We start from the raw sequence: 14,780 nt of genomic DNA on the forward strand, positions 1-14,780 counted from the left end.
ACACTGTACCTCGGTGACTGCCAATCATCCCCCCCCCCCCCCCAGACACTCCTTCCAGCAGGAAAAAAATAATTGCACTACTATGACTGCATGCACGTAAATATATTTATTTCTTGCTCATATTCTATGTCGCTCTTCTAGGGAGATGCTAACTTCATTTTGTTGTCTCTGTACGAACACTGCACAATGGCAATAAAGGTTGAATCTGAATCTGAATCTGAGTCTATCATTCTGTTAAAGCTGGAATTGGAATGTTCCTCAAAGGATCGTGTTAATCATAATGAATTCTTGAATCCGAGATATTTATGTTGGGGATGTACTCTGATCTATCCCTGTCTTGCCATTTGAACGGGATTAAGCCTACATTAGATCATGACTTAACAAAGTCTTTGTATGACATGCTTAGCACTGAAAGGTTCGTTTTGTGACAATGGTATTGCCAGTCAAGATAAAAAATGAATGGGTAAAAAGTGACCATGCCATCCTCCGTCAATCAAGCTTCTTGTCCACATTGTAAAATAATTAAGATTAATTATATTCGCATAATTTATGTAATAATCCTCCATGCACTGCATTGTAGAATTGCAGAATTCACTGCGGAAATGATAGAGTCATGTCGCGTGGAAAGTAAGTAAGTGAGTTTATTGGCCAAGTATTCACATACAAGGAATTTGCCTTAGTGCTCCGCCCACAAGTAACAACAGTGACAGTTACGAATGACTCAGAAAACACAAAACATTAATAATAATAAAACATGAATGATAAAACACCATTGATCAAGCATGTGAACCTACAAAATACCAGATCAAAGGGAGGCTACAGATTTTTGGTTGTTGAGTAGAGTAACTAGTCGTGGATAAAAACTGTTTTTATCTCTGGCTGTGGCACCTTTGACAGTCCTTCCAGTCGCCTTCCAGAGGGAAGTGATTCAAAGAGTTTGTGGCCAGGGTGAGAGGGGTCGGAGATGATCTTGCCCGCTCGCTTCCTGGCCCTTGCAGTGTACAGTTCATCAATGGAGAGAAGGTTGCAGCCAATAATCTTCTCTGCTGATCGGACGATTCGCTGCAGCCTCCGGGTGTCGTGCTTGGTGGCTGAGCCAAACCAGACCATGATGGAGAAACAGACTCTTCGGCCCAACCTGACCAACATGGCCCACCTGCCTGCGTTTGGCTCATATCCCTCCAAACCTGTCCTATCCACGTACCTGTCTAATAGCTGTTGTTTGTTTCCTTTGCTCTTTAAACAGTTTACTAAGTAAATTACCTGTGTTTGCTGTGCGTGAATCACATTCATCCCAATTTTAACAATCAACAGTGTTTTTAACGAAGACTGACATGTGAAAACTCAATACTTAAGAAAGAACTGCAGATGCTGGAAAAATCGAAGGTAGCAGAAATGCTGGAGAAACTCAGCTGGTGAGGCAGCATCTATGGAGCGAAGGAATAGGTGACATTTCGGGTCGCCTATTCCTTCGCTCCATAGATGCTGCTTCACCTGCTGAGTTTCTCCAACACTTTTGTCTACCTGTGAGAACTCCACAGCTCACTTCACTGAGGAATAAATAATCAACTGTCGCTGTCCAGCTAGAGGAGACGATAGGATGTGAGCAAAACCCGATCCAAAGAGCCAGCCAGAGTGTTTGAAATGAATGGGTAGCAGAGGGATAACATTCCAGACCACGCAAAAACAATGACAGGACAGGTTTGGAGGGATATGTATTCACTGGAGTTTAGAAGGGTGAGGGGGGATCTTATAGAAACATATACAATTATAAAAGGACTGGACAAGTTAGATGCAGGAAAAATGTTCCCAATGTTGGGCGAGTCCAGAACCAGGGGCCACACACAGTCTTAGAATAAAGGGGAGGTCATTTAAGACTGAGGTGAGATGAGAAAAAACATTTTCACCCAGAGAGTTGTAAATTTGTGGAATTCCCTGCCACAGAGGGCAGTGGAGGCCAAGTCACTGGATGGATTTAAGAGAGAGTTAGATAGAGCTCTAGGGGCTAGTGGAGTCAAGGGATATGGGGAGAAGGCAGGCACGGGTTATTGATAGGGGATGATCAGCCATGATCACAATGAATGGCGGTTCTGGCTCGAAGAGCCGAATGGCCTCCTCCTGCACCTATTTTCTATGTTTCTATGTTTCAAACGGGCGTAGGTGTGACATGTTGGCCGCTGTGGGCAAGTTGGACTGAATAGCCTGTTTCCATGCTTTATACAATACGATATGAAAGAACTTTATTAATCCCAGGAGGGAAATTGTCCGGCCAACATGACATTAAAGTAATGAGAGGAAAGTCCAGGATTGGGGGATGTGCAAAGATTGCGAAGGGGGAAGAGTCAGTCTCAGTCGACCTCACGACAGAAGGGGGAGGAGTTGTACAGTTTGACAGCCACAGGGAAGGAGGATCTCCTGTGGCGATCTGTGCTGCATCTTGGTGGAACCAGTCTGTTGCTGAAGGGGCTCCTCAGGTCAACCAATGTGTCATGGAGGGGGTGAGCTGCATTAAGGTTTTCATTCCGGCAGTGAGCATCATTTGTGCAGTGTGGTATTCTGCGATTGTCTTGTATATCCTGGGCCAGACAGATTGCTAATGAGTTGTTTGGGGAGTTTCTAAGCCACGTTCTTCTATGCAAATTCGGTTTCCATCGCAATTATCTGCACTAACAATGGTAATTAATTTAAAATATCAAGAGGGCTCACCGTAGCGCAGCGGTAGAGTTGCTGCCTCACAGCGCCAGAGACCCGGGTTCGATCCTGACTTTGGGTGCAGTCTGTACGTAGTTTGTACGTTCTCCCTGTGACCGCGTCCGGAGAAGATTACGGAGAGTCGGTTTGTCAAGGAGGACTCACTCTAACTTCTACAGGTGCACAGTAGAGAGCATGCTGACCAGTTGCATCGTGGCTTGGTTCGGCAACTTGAGCGTCCAGGAGTGGAAAAGACTACAAAAAGTAGTAAACACTGCCCAGTCCATCACCGGCTCTGACCTCCCTTCCATCGAGGGGATTTATCGCAGTCGCTGCCTCAAAAAGGCTGGCAGCATCATCAAGGACCCACACACCATCCCGGCCACACACTCATCTCCCCGCTACCTTCAGGTAGAAGGTACAGGAGCCTGAAGACTGCAACGTCCAGGTTCAGGAATAGCTACTTCCCCACAGCCATCAGGCTATTAAACTTGGCTCGGACAAAACCCTGAACATTAATAGCCCATATCTGTTATTTGCACTTTATCAGTTTATTTATTCATGTGTGTATATATCTATATATTTATATAATAGTATATGGACACACTGATCTGTTTTGTAGTCAATGCCTACTATGTTCTGTTGTGCTGAAGCAAAGCAAGAATTTCATTGTCCTATACAGGGACACATGACAATAAACTCTCTTGAATCTTGAATCAGATCATGAGGACAGATGCAGGGTATTAACTAATCTGAACAACATATCAAGCTGAAATAAAACCACATCTGCAAATTGAGTGCGGCACGGTGGCGCAGCGGTAGAGCTACTGCCTTACAACGCCAGAGACCCGGATACTGTCGTAACGGAGTTTGCACGTTCTGCCTGTGACCCCGTGGGTTTTCTCCAGGTGCTCTGGATTCCTCCCACATTCCAAAAACGTATAGGTTTGTAGGTTTGAGAAAGAACTGCAGATGTTGGATAAAATTGAAGGTAGACACAAATTGCTGGAGTAACTCAGCGGGTCTTGTTCTTCGAGTCCGTTGCAAACAGCGGGTGAGGCAGCATCTATGAAGAGAAGGACCCATAACGTCGTTCATTCCTTTTATCCATAGATGCTGCCTCACCAGCTGAGTTACTCCAGCATTTTGTGTCTACCAGGTTTGCAGGTTAATTGACTTTTGTAAAATTAGTGTGCAAGATAGCGTTAGTGTTAGGAGATGGCTGGACAGTGCAGACTCGGTGGGCCGAAGGGCCTGTTTCCGCCCTGTATCTCTAAACTAAAAACATACAACATGGAAATTATCCAACAGTGTGAAGATACTGTTATTCTTCACCGAGCAAATTTCCTGGTCCTTGTCTATCCACTTTATCCTGGATGTGGAGAGGATGTTTCCACTAGGATCAGAATAAAGGGACGTTCCTTTAGGAAGGAGATGAGGAGGAATTTAGTTAGTCAGAGGATGGTGAATCTGTGTTATTCATTGCTACAGACGACTGTGGAGGGCAAGTCAGTCGATATTTTTAAGACAGAGATAGATAGATTCTTGATTAGTATGGCTGTCAATAGACAATAGACAATATGTGCAGGAGTAGAGGCCATTCGGCCCTTCGAGCCAGCACCGCCATTCAATGTGATCATGGCTGATCATCCCCAATCAGTACCCCGTTCCTGCCTGGGGTTACGGGGAGAAGGCAGGAGAATGGAGTTTCATCTACTTCTTCTTGCGTATGGCGTGCACAGCCTGCAGTCTCCGGAGATTTGGAGGCTGCAACTGCGGGTCTGGTGGACGACGGCACCGGGAGCCCGCGGGTCCCTGGAGGGAGACCGCTTTTCAGGGCTCTCGCAACGGCGACTTCTCCCGCCCGAGTTGCGGGGTTGAAGAGCTCCTGGAGCGGGGCCTGACATCACCGCCCCGCACGGCTTGGAATGGTGGGACTCTGCGAGCGCACGCCGAGGGCTCTAACACCAAGACCCGGTGTGCGACCTCGCACCACCCGGCGTGGCTTTAATGGCCGCGGGACAATCGCCATCGCCAACCGGGGGCTTTGACTTTGACTCTGACATCGGGGGGGGGGGGGGGGGGGGGGAGAGTGCAGTGGAGAGATAAATTATTTTGGCCTTCCATCACAGCGATGTGATGGATGTTTATGTAAAATGTAAATTATGTTGTGTCTTGGGTCTATTTGTTTGTAATGTATGGCTGCAGAAACGGCATTTCGTTTGGACCTCAAGGGGTCCAAATGACAATTAAATCGAATCTTGAATCTTGAATCTTGACGGACAACTTGGTCTATTTGATTTTATTTGATTGTGCGCGCAGGGTTGATTGCATTTGTCGAAGGTTGCAATCTCCCACCCCGAGAATGGGGTTTGAGAGGGTTAGGTAGATCAGCCATGATTGAATGGCGGAGTAGACTTGACGGGACGAATGGCCTAATTCTGCTCCTATCGCTTATGAACATGAACTTGTAGGTCAGAAACAGATTTTGAAGGAATCTGAAAACTGACACGAGATATCAGCACAAGACGCTTTACATACTGAAGGCAATATTTCTCTTGCTGGCATCTTAGATGCTTAAGTTAGTCAACCACCACACGTATTGCACATATCCTGGATGACAAAATACCTTTCAGCATGTGTGCACATTGCAGATCTACCATGGAAAGATTACAAGGGTATGCATGAGTACAGCACACTTGAATAAATGCACTTCCCTGGTGATAATGAGGTTCACAGATATTCTTGCCATTGAAATCGGAGAGAACATGAACAATATTCTCGAGCTGCACCACTACGTTATCTACCTGGATGTACAATGTGAAAAAAACGGCACACTTGATGTATGTTGTCAGTCACACTTCGGAAGTGTTAAAAGAGAAAGTAATTTACAATGTACAATGCATCAAAAAGACTCACTGACTCTGAAATAAAACGTCTGCACTCACTGATACTGGGTGCTTCTAATCTGCAGGCCAAAATTTACAAGTCTTTTACAATAACAATCTCATGTCTTTACCTTTAATTCAGGAAAATATATCAACATATTTCACACAGTGTCGAAATGAAAACAGTGGAGTTTTTGAATGGTGTTGACATGCTCGGAAGGGATTTTTAAGTACCACTTAAAGGGCAATATGTTGAAGTCCGAGTCTTACAGAGTTGGTCTGTATGGCTGTAGGCTTGACCAGTAAAGGGGCTGTCCCACTAATTGGCGAGTTTAGAAGAGTTTAGAAGAGCTTGAAAAAGTGTCATGTTGAAGACCTCCTTCAATTATGTAGAAGACCTCCTTCGACATGTTGAAGACTAGCTTCAACTAGCTTCGGGAAAATTGGACGCCGAATAGTGGACAGTGAAGACGACCTCCTTCGACCTCCCTTCGATCTCCCTTCGACTATGTTGAAGACTATCTTCGACTACCTTTGATGACCTACGAATAACATGCCGACCTACTACGACCTACTTCGACTAAACCTACGAGTAAAATAAATATCCATTTTTTTCCACGGGGGACTTTTTTTTACTCTCGGGCATTTTTCAGCATGTTGAAAAATTCGCCGCGACCTAGCCGAGGCCTCAAGTACGCGGGGACCACTCTCGACCATGAAGGAGAGTTACAAAGACCTCCTAGGACCTCGTGTCGGCCATGCTGCTAGTATGAGTCGAGGGCAAACTCTTCTAAACTCGCTGATTAGGTCCCCGCAGTGGGACAGCCCCTTTAAGCGTGGCGTTTTGCTTGTTACAAATGTCAATCCTTTATCTATCTATAATATATTAAAACTGTGTGTATGAGTTTATTATATATTATTATTATATTTATCTGTTTATTTATGTGTATATATATGGTCTATGCTATATAGACACACTGAACTGTTCTGTGTTAATGCTTACAATATTCTGTTGTGCTGCAGCAAGCAGAATTTCATTGTCCTATCTGGGACACATGACAATAAACGCTTGACACTATTGGGCCTTTTTGACTGTGGAGTCCATGGTGGCCTCCCATTGAAGGTCCCAGGAGATGATGATTCCAAGGAACTTAAATGTCTCCGCAGTTTCGCATTCACCTCGTCCTGCATGTACATGCGTCATTTTTTTTTTTTTTACATTCATAGGACTCATCTCAACAAAAATAAATCATCATCAAAAATAAATGAAAGCAGTTTCACCTAATCAACGCCAATCCCTCAGGCAACGCTGCATGAGAGATACAAAGCACACATCGTAACGTTCCTTACACTAATATTTCCAGAGAGAATGACAATATAACGCATGATTAAATTATTTCATGATTCCAACAGGCTAGAATTTAATGAGTACAAAGTTCAAGGTCATCAAATAGAAAGTGGAAGTCAAACATCGGACAAATGAGTTCACCAGGAACTTGTGTCATTGGCAATAGACGAGGGAACCCACCAGGAGGTCATTTTATTGTCCAGGGTAAATATTTCTGGCAGAGAGCTTCCAGGCCTGACAGGAGTTGAAGATGTGTGGGAAGGAACTGCAGATGCTGCTTTACACCGAAGATAGACACAAAATGCTGGAGTAACTCAGCGGGACAGGCAGCGTCTCTGGAGAGAAGGAACGGGCGACGTTTCGGGTCGAGACCCTTCTTCTGTCTGAGAGCCAGGGGAGAGGGAGACACAGAGTTAAGGAGGTGTAAGATGTGAAAATGATATCAAAAAGGATGGCGATCAAGGAAAATGTAGAATAGATCAAGAAGGGGGACAGTCCCTCTCTCTCAGATCCTTCCCATTCCTAGTTCTTCAATCAGTCTGACTGCCCCTCGGATTAAATGTTATCCCTGCATGCTTCATTGTCACCTTCTCCTAGGTAGCAATGAACTATTCTGCATTTTCCTTTATCTCCATCCCCTTTGATGTCTCGTTTTCACACCTTACGCTTCCTTATCTCTGTGCTTCCGTCTCCCCTGACTCGCAGTCTGAAGAAGGATCTCGACCCGAAACCTCACCCATTCCTTCTATCCAGTAGTTGAAGAGGTACAGATTGATTTGATGGTTAAATCAAGCCTTTACATCCTCGGCTAAAAGATGTTCCTTTTCCGTCGATGAAGTCTTGGAAATGTTGACCACAGACAAAGCCGTCTTTTGAGTAGGTGAAGATATATTCAGCAGCTCCTTAACAGCAGAGGCACAACAAAGGGTAAGCTCGAGTTTCAAAATGTAGTTATAAAAGACAAGGAGGCGATATTCTTTTTTTCAGGAGCAGCAGGAAGAAAGGATACAAATTGAACTGACAATGGGTATTGTAAGAGATTCAAGGAAAATGGATGTCACATCTGTGGTAATGATTATGCAAGCTAAATTTTAAATTGAATATTTAACACTTGGACACTTGGATTGTGTTTCCTTAAACAAACATCAGTCACACAGCCATGCACATTAGAAAGCAACATTTGTCTGATTTGATAAAGTAGCATATCATCCAACTTAAGGTAGACAAAAATGCTGGAGAAACTCAGCGGGTGAGGCAGCATCTATGGAGCGAAGGAATAGGTGACGTTTCGGGTCGAGACCCTTCTGAAGGAATAGGTGACGTTTCGGGTCAAGACCCTTCTGAAGGAATAGGTGACGTTTTCGGGTCGAGACCCTTCGGTCTCGATCCGAAACGTCACCTATTCCTTCGCTCCATAGATGATAAACAATAGACACAGGTGCAAGAGTAGGCCATTCGGCCCTTCTAGGATAGCACCATTCAATGTGATCATGGCTGATCATCCCCAATCAGTACCTCATTCCTGCCTTCTCTCCATATCCCCTGACTCCGCTATTTTTAAGAGCCCTATCTAGCTCTCTCTTGAAAGCATCACCAATGCATCCACGACTTCTAGAGCCACTTCCTTAAGTACCCTTGTGGCCAAGGGGATCAGAGGGTATGGAGAGAAGGCAGGTACGGGATACTGAGTTGGATGATCAGTTAGATGAGAGCTAGATAGGGCTCTTAAAAATAGCAGTGAGGGGATATGGGGAGAAGGCAGGAACGGGGTTCTGATTGAGGATGATCAGCCATGATCACGTTGAATGGCGGTGCAGGCTCGAAGGGCCGAATGGCTCTCTCCTACTCCTGCACCTAATTTCTATGTCTATGTTTCTACCCTGGGATGCAGACCATCAAGCCCTGGGGATTTATCAGCCTTCAGTCCCATCAGTCTATCCAACACCATTTCCTGCCTAATATAGATTTCCTTCAGTTCCTCCGTCACCCCAGATCCTCTGGCCACTACTATATCAGGATGCTGCCTCACCTGCTGAGTTTCTCCAGCATTTTTGTCTACCTGTTATCCACAACTTTGTTGATCATCATGTTTTCAGAGTATGACGGTTGCACGTCTGTTGTGCTGCTGCGAGTAAAAATGTAAGGATGTCCTGTTTTAGTTAAATTGAGTTTATTAGTTTGTGTATGTGTGTGGGGGGGGGGGGGGGGGGGGGGGGGGGGGGGGATGGTGAAACATTTTTTTTTGTCTCTTCCTTCGGGGGATTGCGACTTTTTCTTGTTAATAAAATATCTGTTGAGCTGAGCTTATAGGACTTGATATTACAATCCCTAGTATAATTGGCTCCTTCTTAATATCTTGAGTGGGGGTGGGGGTAAAAACTTCATTGGGGTCATCAGGTGGGCACCCTCCTTCCTTGGTGTTTCGTTAATAGAAACATAGAAATTAGGTGCAGGAGTAGGCCATTCGGCCCTTCGAGCCTGCACCGCCATTCAATATGATCAAGGCTGATACCAGGCCCCCAACACCTCCACAGAGGGCTCAACAGCAACACCTGGCATCCCAGGTCCGCTGTTTCCTCTGTTTTACCCCCCTTGCTGGTCATTTTGCAGCTCAGTTGGAGTCCTTCCTCTTCCAGTTGCTGCTTTGCTCGGCAGCCTCTGACAGCGACCTGATGGCTTGCCCGAAGGCCTGTCCTCCAACTCCCATTCCCTTCAGGAGTCTGGTTGTTGACATGGCTACAAGCTCTCTACATATAACCTTTTCTTACTCTTGCAATTATTCAGAAATGTGCTGAATGGAAGTGTGTGCTTGGTGCAAGATTTTAATACTTTGACGTGTGGAGGAGCAACTTATAAGCCATCACAATTCAGTAGAAAACCATAGGCATGACTTGAACAAGCATGTAAGTAGTATTTTACCGACTCACCCCCAAATAACCGAAAAGGAATCGAGCATGGCCAACTGATTTCCCGCACTGATTTTCTGAAAATGTTTTGCAGTGTACACAGGATTACACCAAAGACTTTCGGCAGCCATTTTATTTTTTGTCGATTTTTCCCAAGTGTTGGGTGATTTTAGAGCTCCTTAAACCACTTTCCAAAAGGCCCTCTAGTGAAGAATTCTACCCATTATACTACACGTACAGAAACATTTATATTATTATGTTCAAAAAGAATTTCACCGCGCAGTTGTATGCATATGCGATAAATAAAGCACGATTGATCTATTCAAGGTTGCTTGTGAAGCATCGTCATTTTGTTACCATAGACATAGGAACATAACACAACATAGAAGCTTGTCTTTTTGTTAACAGCGCTATTGACTGGATTGTGGCACGACCTTCTTTGGTACAATGAGAAAAGCACTTGTTCATCAGTCATTGAAAGTAAGCATGCAGGTACAGCAGGCCGTGAAGAAAGCCAATGGCATGTTGGCCTTCATAACAAGAGGAGTTGAGTATAGGAGCAAAGAGGACCTTCTGCAGTTGTACAGGACCCTAGTGAGACCACACCTGGAGTATTGTGTGCAGTTTTGGTCCCCTAATTTGAGGAAGGACGTTCTTGCTATTGAGGGAGTGCAGCGTAGGATTGTAAGGTTACTTCCCGAGATGACGGGACTGTCATATGCTGAGAGAATGGGGCGGCTGGGCTTGTACACTCTGGAGTTTAGAGGGATGAGAGGGGATCTTATTAAACCATATAAGATTATTAAGGGTTTGGACACACTAGAGGCAGGAAACATGTTCCTGATGTTGGGGGAGTCCAGTTCCAGAGGCCGCAGTTTAAGAATAAGAGGTAAGCCATTTAGAGCGGAGACGAGGAAACACTTTTTTTGTTGTGAGTCTGTGGAATTCTCTGCCTCAGAGGGTGGTGGAGGCCGGTTCTCTGGATACTTTCAAGATAGAGCTAGATAGGGCTCTTAAAGATAGCGGAGTCAGGGGATATGGGGAGAAGTCAGGAACGGGGTACTGATTGTGGATGATCAGCCATGATCACATTGAATGGCGGCGCTGGCTCGAAGGGCCGAATGGCCTACTCCTGCACCTGTTGTCTTTTGTCTATTGTCACATGTTGGCTACTCTAGCAAGTAGGTCTCTAGGTATCACGCCAATTTCCTAGCTCCACTCCCTCACCTTCAACTAATATCTTGCCTTTCACTGGGCGCCAACGACATTTAAGTTCCTCCCAAGAACCTGCTTGCATTTTCATATGAGCTGAGTTTCTGGCAAAGAACTAAGCCATCTATTAAGTTCCACTCCTCCCTCCGAAGAATGCCTACTTTGAAGAAGTTCTCCTCCTCCCTCCGAAGCAGTCTGAAGAAGGGTTTTGGCCCAAAACGTTGCCTGTTTCCTTCGCTCCATAGTCTTCAGCCCCTCACATCAGTCTGAAGAAAGGTTTTGACCCGAAAAGTTGCCTATTTCCTTCGCTGCCTCACCCGCTGAGTTTCTCCAGCATTTTTGTCTACCTTCGATTTTCCAGTATCTGCAATTCCTTCTTAAATATTAAGTTCCACTGGCATTTTATCATAATAGTGACATAACAGTCATTTGACAACACTGAACGTCAGATACTTGCCAACATTTCTTCATTCCAGTTTTACTCAACGCATTCTGTTTTTATATCTATCTTTAGCCCAGAAATAAGTGCCCCCTCCAAGAATCACGCTGTGTCACAAACAGCGAAGCAAATATCTGAGTTAAAATCTCATGTTCGAATGGCAAAGTAGCCAATATGCATTATCATGTTCGGATGGCAAGACAGTACTTATCTCTTATTTGTTGCAAATAGGCTAACACCTCTGAGAAAATAGAGGACAAGGAATTTTCACATCAGCTCATTAGTGCTTCTGTAAGTTAACAACAAGCTGTGCATTTCCATGCCAAAGGCTCTTTACAGGAATAAATTCCCACTTACTAGTCTCGGAACAGGAGCAAGTTTCTGAACAGTCTTCCAAGTGCTATGCAGGGGACCGACCAAATGTCCTAAGAATTTACTTCCATTATCCCTGTATACATAGAAACATAGAAAATAGGTGCAGGAGTAGGCCATTCGGCCCTTCGAGCCTGCACCGCCATTCAATATGATCATGGCTGATCATCCAACTCAGTATCCCATCCCTGCCTTCTCTCCATACCCCCTGATCCCTTTAGAAACATAGAAACATAGAAATTAGGTGCAGGAGTAGGCCATTCGGCACTTCGAGCCTGCACCGCCATTCAATATGATCATGGCTGATCATCCAACTTAGTATCCCATCCCTGCCTTCTCTCCATACCCCCTGATCCCTTTAGCCACAAGGGCCACATCTAACTCCCTCTTAAATATAGCCAATGAACTGTGGCCTCAACTACCTTCTGTGGCAGAGAATTCCACAGTTTCACCACTCTCTGTGTAAAAAATGATTTTCTCATCTCGGTCCTAAATGACTTCCCTCTTATCCTTAAACTGTGACCCCTAGTTCTGGACTTCCCCAACATCGGGAATAATCTTCCTGCATCTAGCCTGTCCAACCCCTTAAGAATTCTGTAAGTTTCTATAAGATCCCCCCTCAATCTTCTAAACTCTAACGAGTACAAGCCGAGTCTATCCAGTCTTTCTTCATATGAAAGTCCTGACATCCCAGGAATCAGTCTGGTGAACCTTCTCTGTACTCCCTCTATGGCAAGAATGTCTGTCCTCAGATTTGGAGACCAAAACTGTACGCAGTACTCCAGGTGTGGTCTCACCAAGAATTTTGTAAGTTTCTATAAGATCCCCCCTCAATCTTCTAAATTCTAGCGTGTATGGTGAAGTCACATCAATGCTTTCAAATATAAAATAGTTGAGCTACATTGAATATTTTTTATTTCATGCAGCATTTAAAAACATATTTTCTTTAAGTTGAACATGAATGGAACATAATTGGAGTAGAAGGGAATTGTTAGATGAGACAACTAAACTGGGATGTAATGGAATTCCCTCCTGTGCTGGTGTGACCTTTTCTTTGGGGCTTTATCTAATTAAACATAAACAGAAGTCCTGATGCAGGAGGGATTTCCTGTTACATCGGAGGAAACAGCTTGTTTGGTGTTGGTGGGAAAAGGCTAATGTTATCTTTACTCACACTTGGCAGGCAGGCAGTAGCCACTGGTCATTTTAGCATCTCCGGGACTGCAGCCGGCGAGAGTACTGCATTCCTTCCTCAACAGGGGCCCCGCAGCCACGTGAATACAGCCGTCCACTGCAAAAGAGAATTTTCAAGGAGTCAATACATTTTGTTAAGTGATCACTTTTCATATCTTGAGGGCAGTAGTTTAGTTTAGAGATACAGCGCAGATACAACATCTTCAGCTCATCGGGTCTGCACCGACCAGCGATCCCTGCACATTAACGCTATCCTACACACAAACTAGGGACAAATTTACACTTATATCAAGCTAATTAAACGACAAACCTGTACGTCTTTGGAGTGTGGGAGGAAACTGAGGATCTCAGAGAAAACCCATGGGGTCAAGGGGAGAACGTACAAACTCTGTACAAACAGCTCACGTAGTCGGGATCGAAGCCGCATCTCTGGCGCTGAAAGCGCTGTAAGGAATGGGTATATGTTCGTAAGTGATAGGAGCAGAATTAGCCAATTTGGCGCACTACTCCGCCATTCAATCATGGCCCTCTTAACCACATTCTCCTGCCTTCTCCCCATAACCCCTGACACCCGTACTAATCAGAAATCTATCTATCCAAAAATATCCGTTGACTTGGCCTCTATAGCCGTCTTTGGCAATGAATCCACAGATTCACCACCCTTTCTTTAGTTCTGACTAAATAAATAAGGCGCATCTTGCTCCTGACTAAATAAATTCCTCTTCATCTCCTTCCTGAAGGAACGTCCTTTTATTCTGAGGCTGTGACCTCTGGTCCTAGACTCTCCCATTAGAGGACACATCCTCTCCATAAATCCTGTATTGATGGGAAAGTACGATCGCTGGTCGGTGGGCCGAAGGGCCTGTTTCCGTGCTGTATCTCTGAACGGAATGAAACCAAACTAATGCAGCAAAGGATTCTGGCGAGGTTTACCAGGAAGTTTTTAGAACTACAACAGGAGATGGTTGGCAAGAGGAACGATGCAACAGTGGGCGTGGACTTTCCAAAGGGTACTACAATTGCAACACTACAGTCTGCTTTCGTTCGGACTAGAGGACTAAATGAGCCGTACACAGCGACTGAGATGGAAGAAACAGGAACTTCTGATGATCATGACATGGTTCTTTCATCAATCCAATAATCGTGATACCGGTGCCTGATGTAAACAAACAGGGAACATGTAAAAGATGTGGCACTGGAAGCTCTTTGCAGGGAAATCAATAACTGTATCAATAATAACATAACTACCTCCTCAGACCTTAAACCTCCTTCAATAGAATCGTAGCCATTCAGCATAAAATTCTATGAGCGAAAGCTCAATAGGGATGTTGCCATAAAATTATTATATTATTAAATATTATTACAAATATTAATATTAATAAAATCAAGAACATTTGGTATCTCAGGCAGATTGGTGCCGCTATGAATTATATTTACCGAGCATTCTGGAAATGCAGCAACATAGGACAGTACAGATGAGGATAGACACAAAATGCTCAGTGGGACAGGCAGCATCCCTGGAGAGAAGAAATTGGTAACGTTTCAGGTCGAGACTTCAGAGTCTGAAGGAGGGTGTCGACCCGAAATGCCACTATTCCTTTCCCCTCAGATATTCTGCCTGACCATCTGAGTTACTCCACCATTTTGTGTCTATCTTCGGTGTAAACCAGCATCTGCAGTTCCTTCCTACACAGTACAGCTTGAGACAGGCCCTCGGTCCACAATGCCGA

The 14,780-nt window shown here is 44.7% G+C and overlaps 1 protein-coding gene across 2 annotated transcripts in view; it reads right to left on the bottom strand.

The window, feature by feature from the left end:
• The window catches only part of LOC129714967 (ADP-ribose glycohydrolase MACROD1-like), a 614,100-nt gene that overhangs the window by 238,957 nt on the left and 360,363 nt on the right, over positions 1-14,780 (bottom strand). For both annotated transcript variants that reach the window (XM_055664759.1, XM_055664758.1), the window contains exon 5: positions 13,031-13,147. In XM_055664759.1, the coding sequence (XP_055520734.1) occupies positions 13,031-13,147 (117 nt within the window). The remainder of the gene's footprint in view (positions 1-13,030; positions 13,148-14,780) is intronic.

Source organism: Leucoraja erinacea, chromosome 44 (assembly GCF_028641065.1).
Source record: "Leucoraja erinacea ecotype New England chromosome 44, Leri_hhj_1, whole genome shotgun sequence".
Taxonomy (NCBI): domain Eukaryota; kingdom Metazoa; phylum Chordata; class Chondrichthyes; order Rajiformes; family Rajidae; genus Leucoraja; species Leucoraja erinaceus.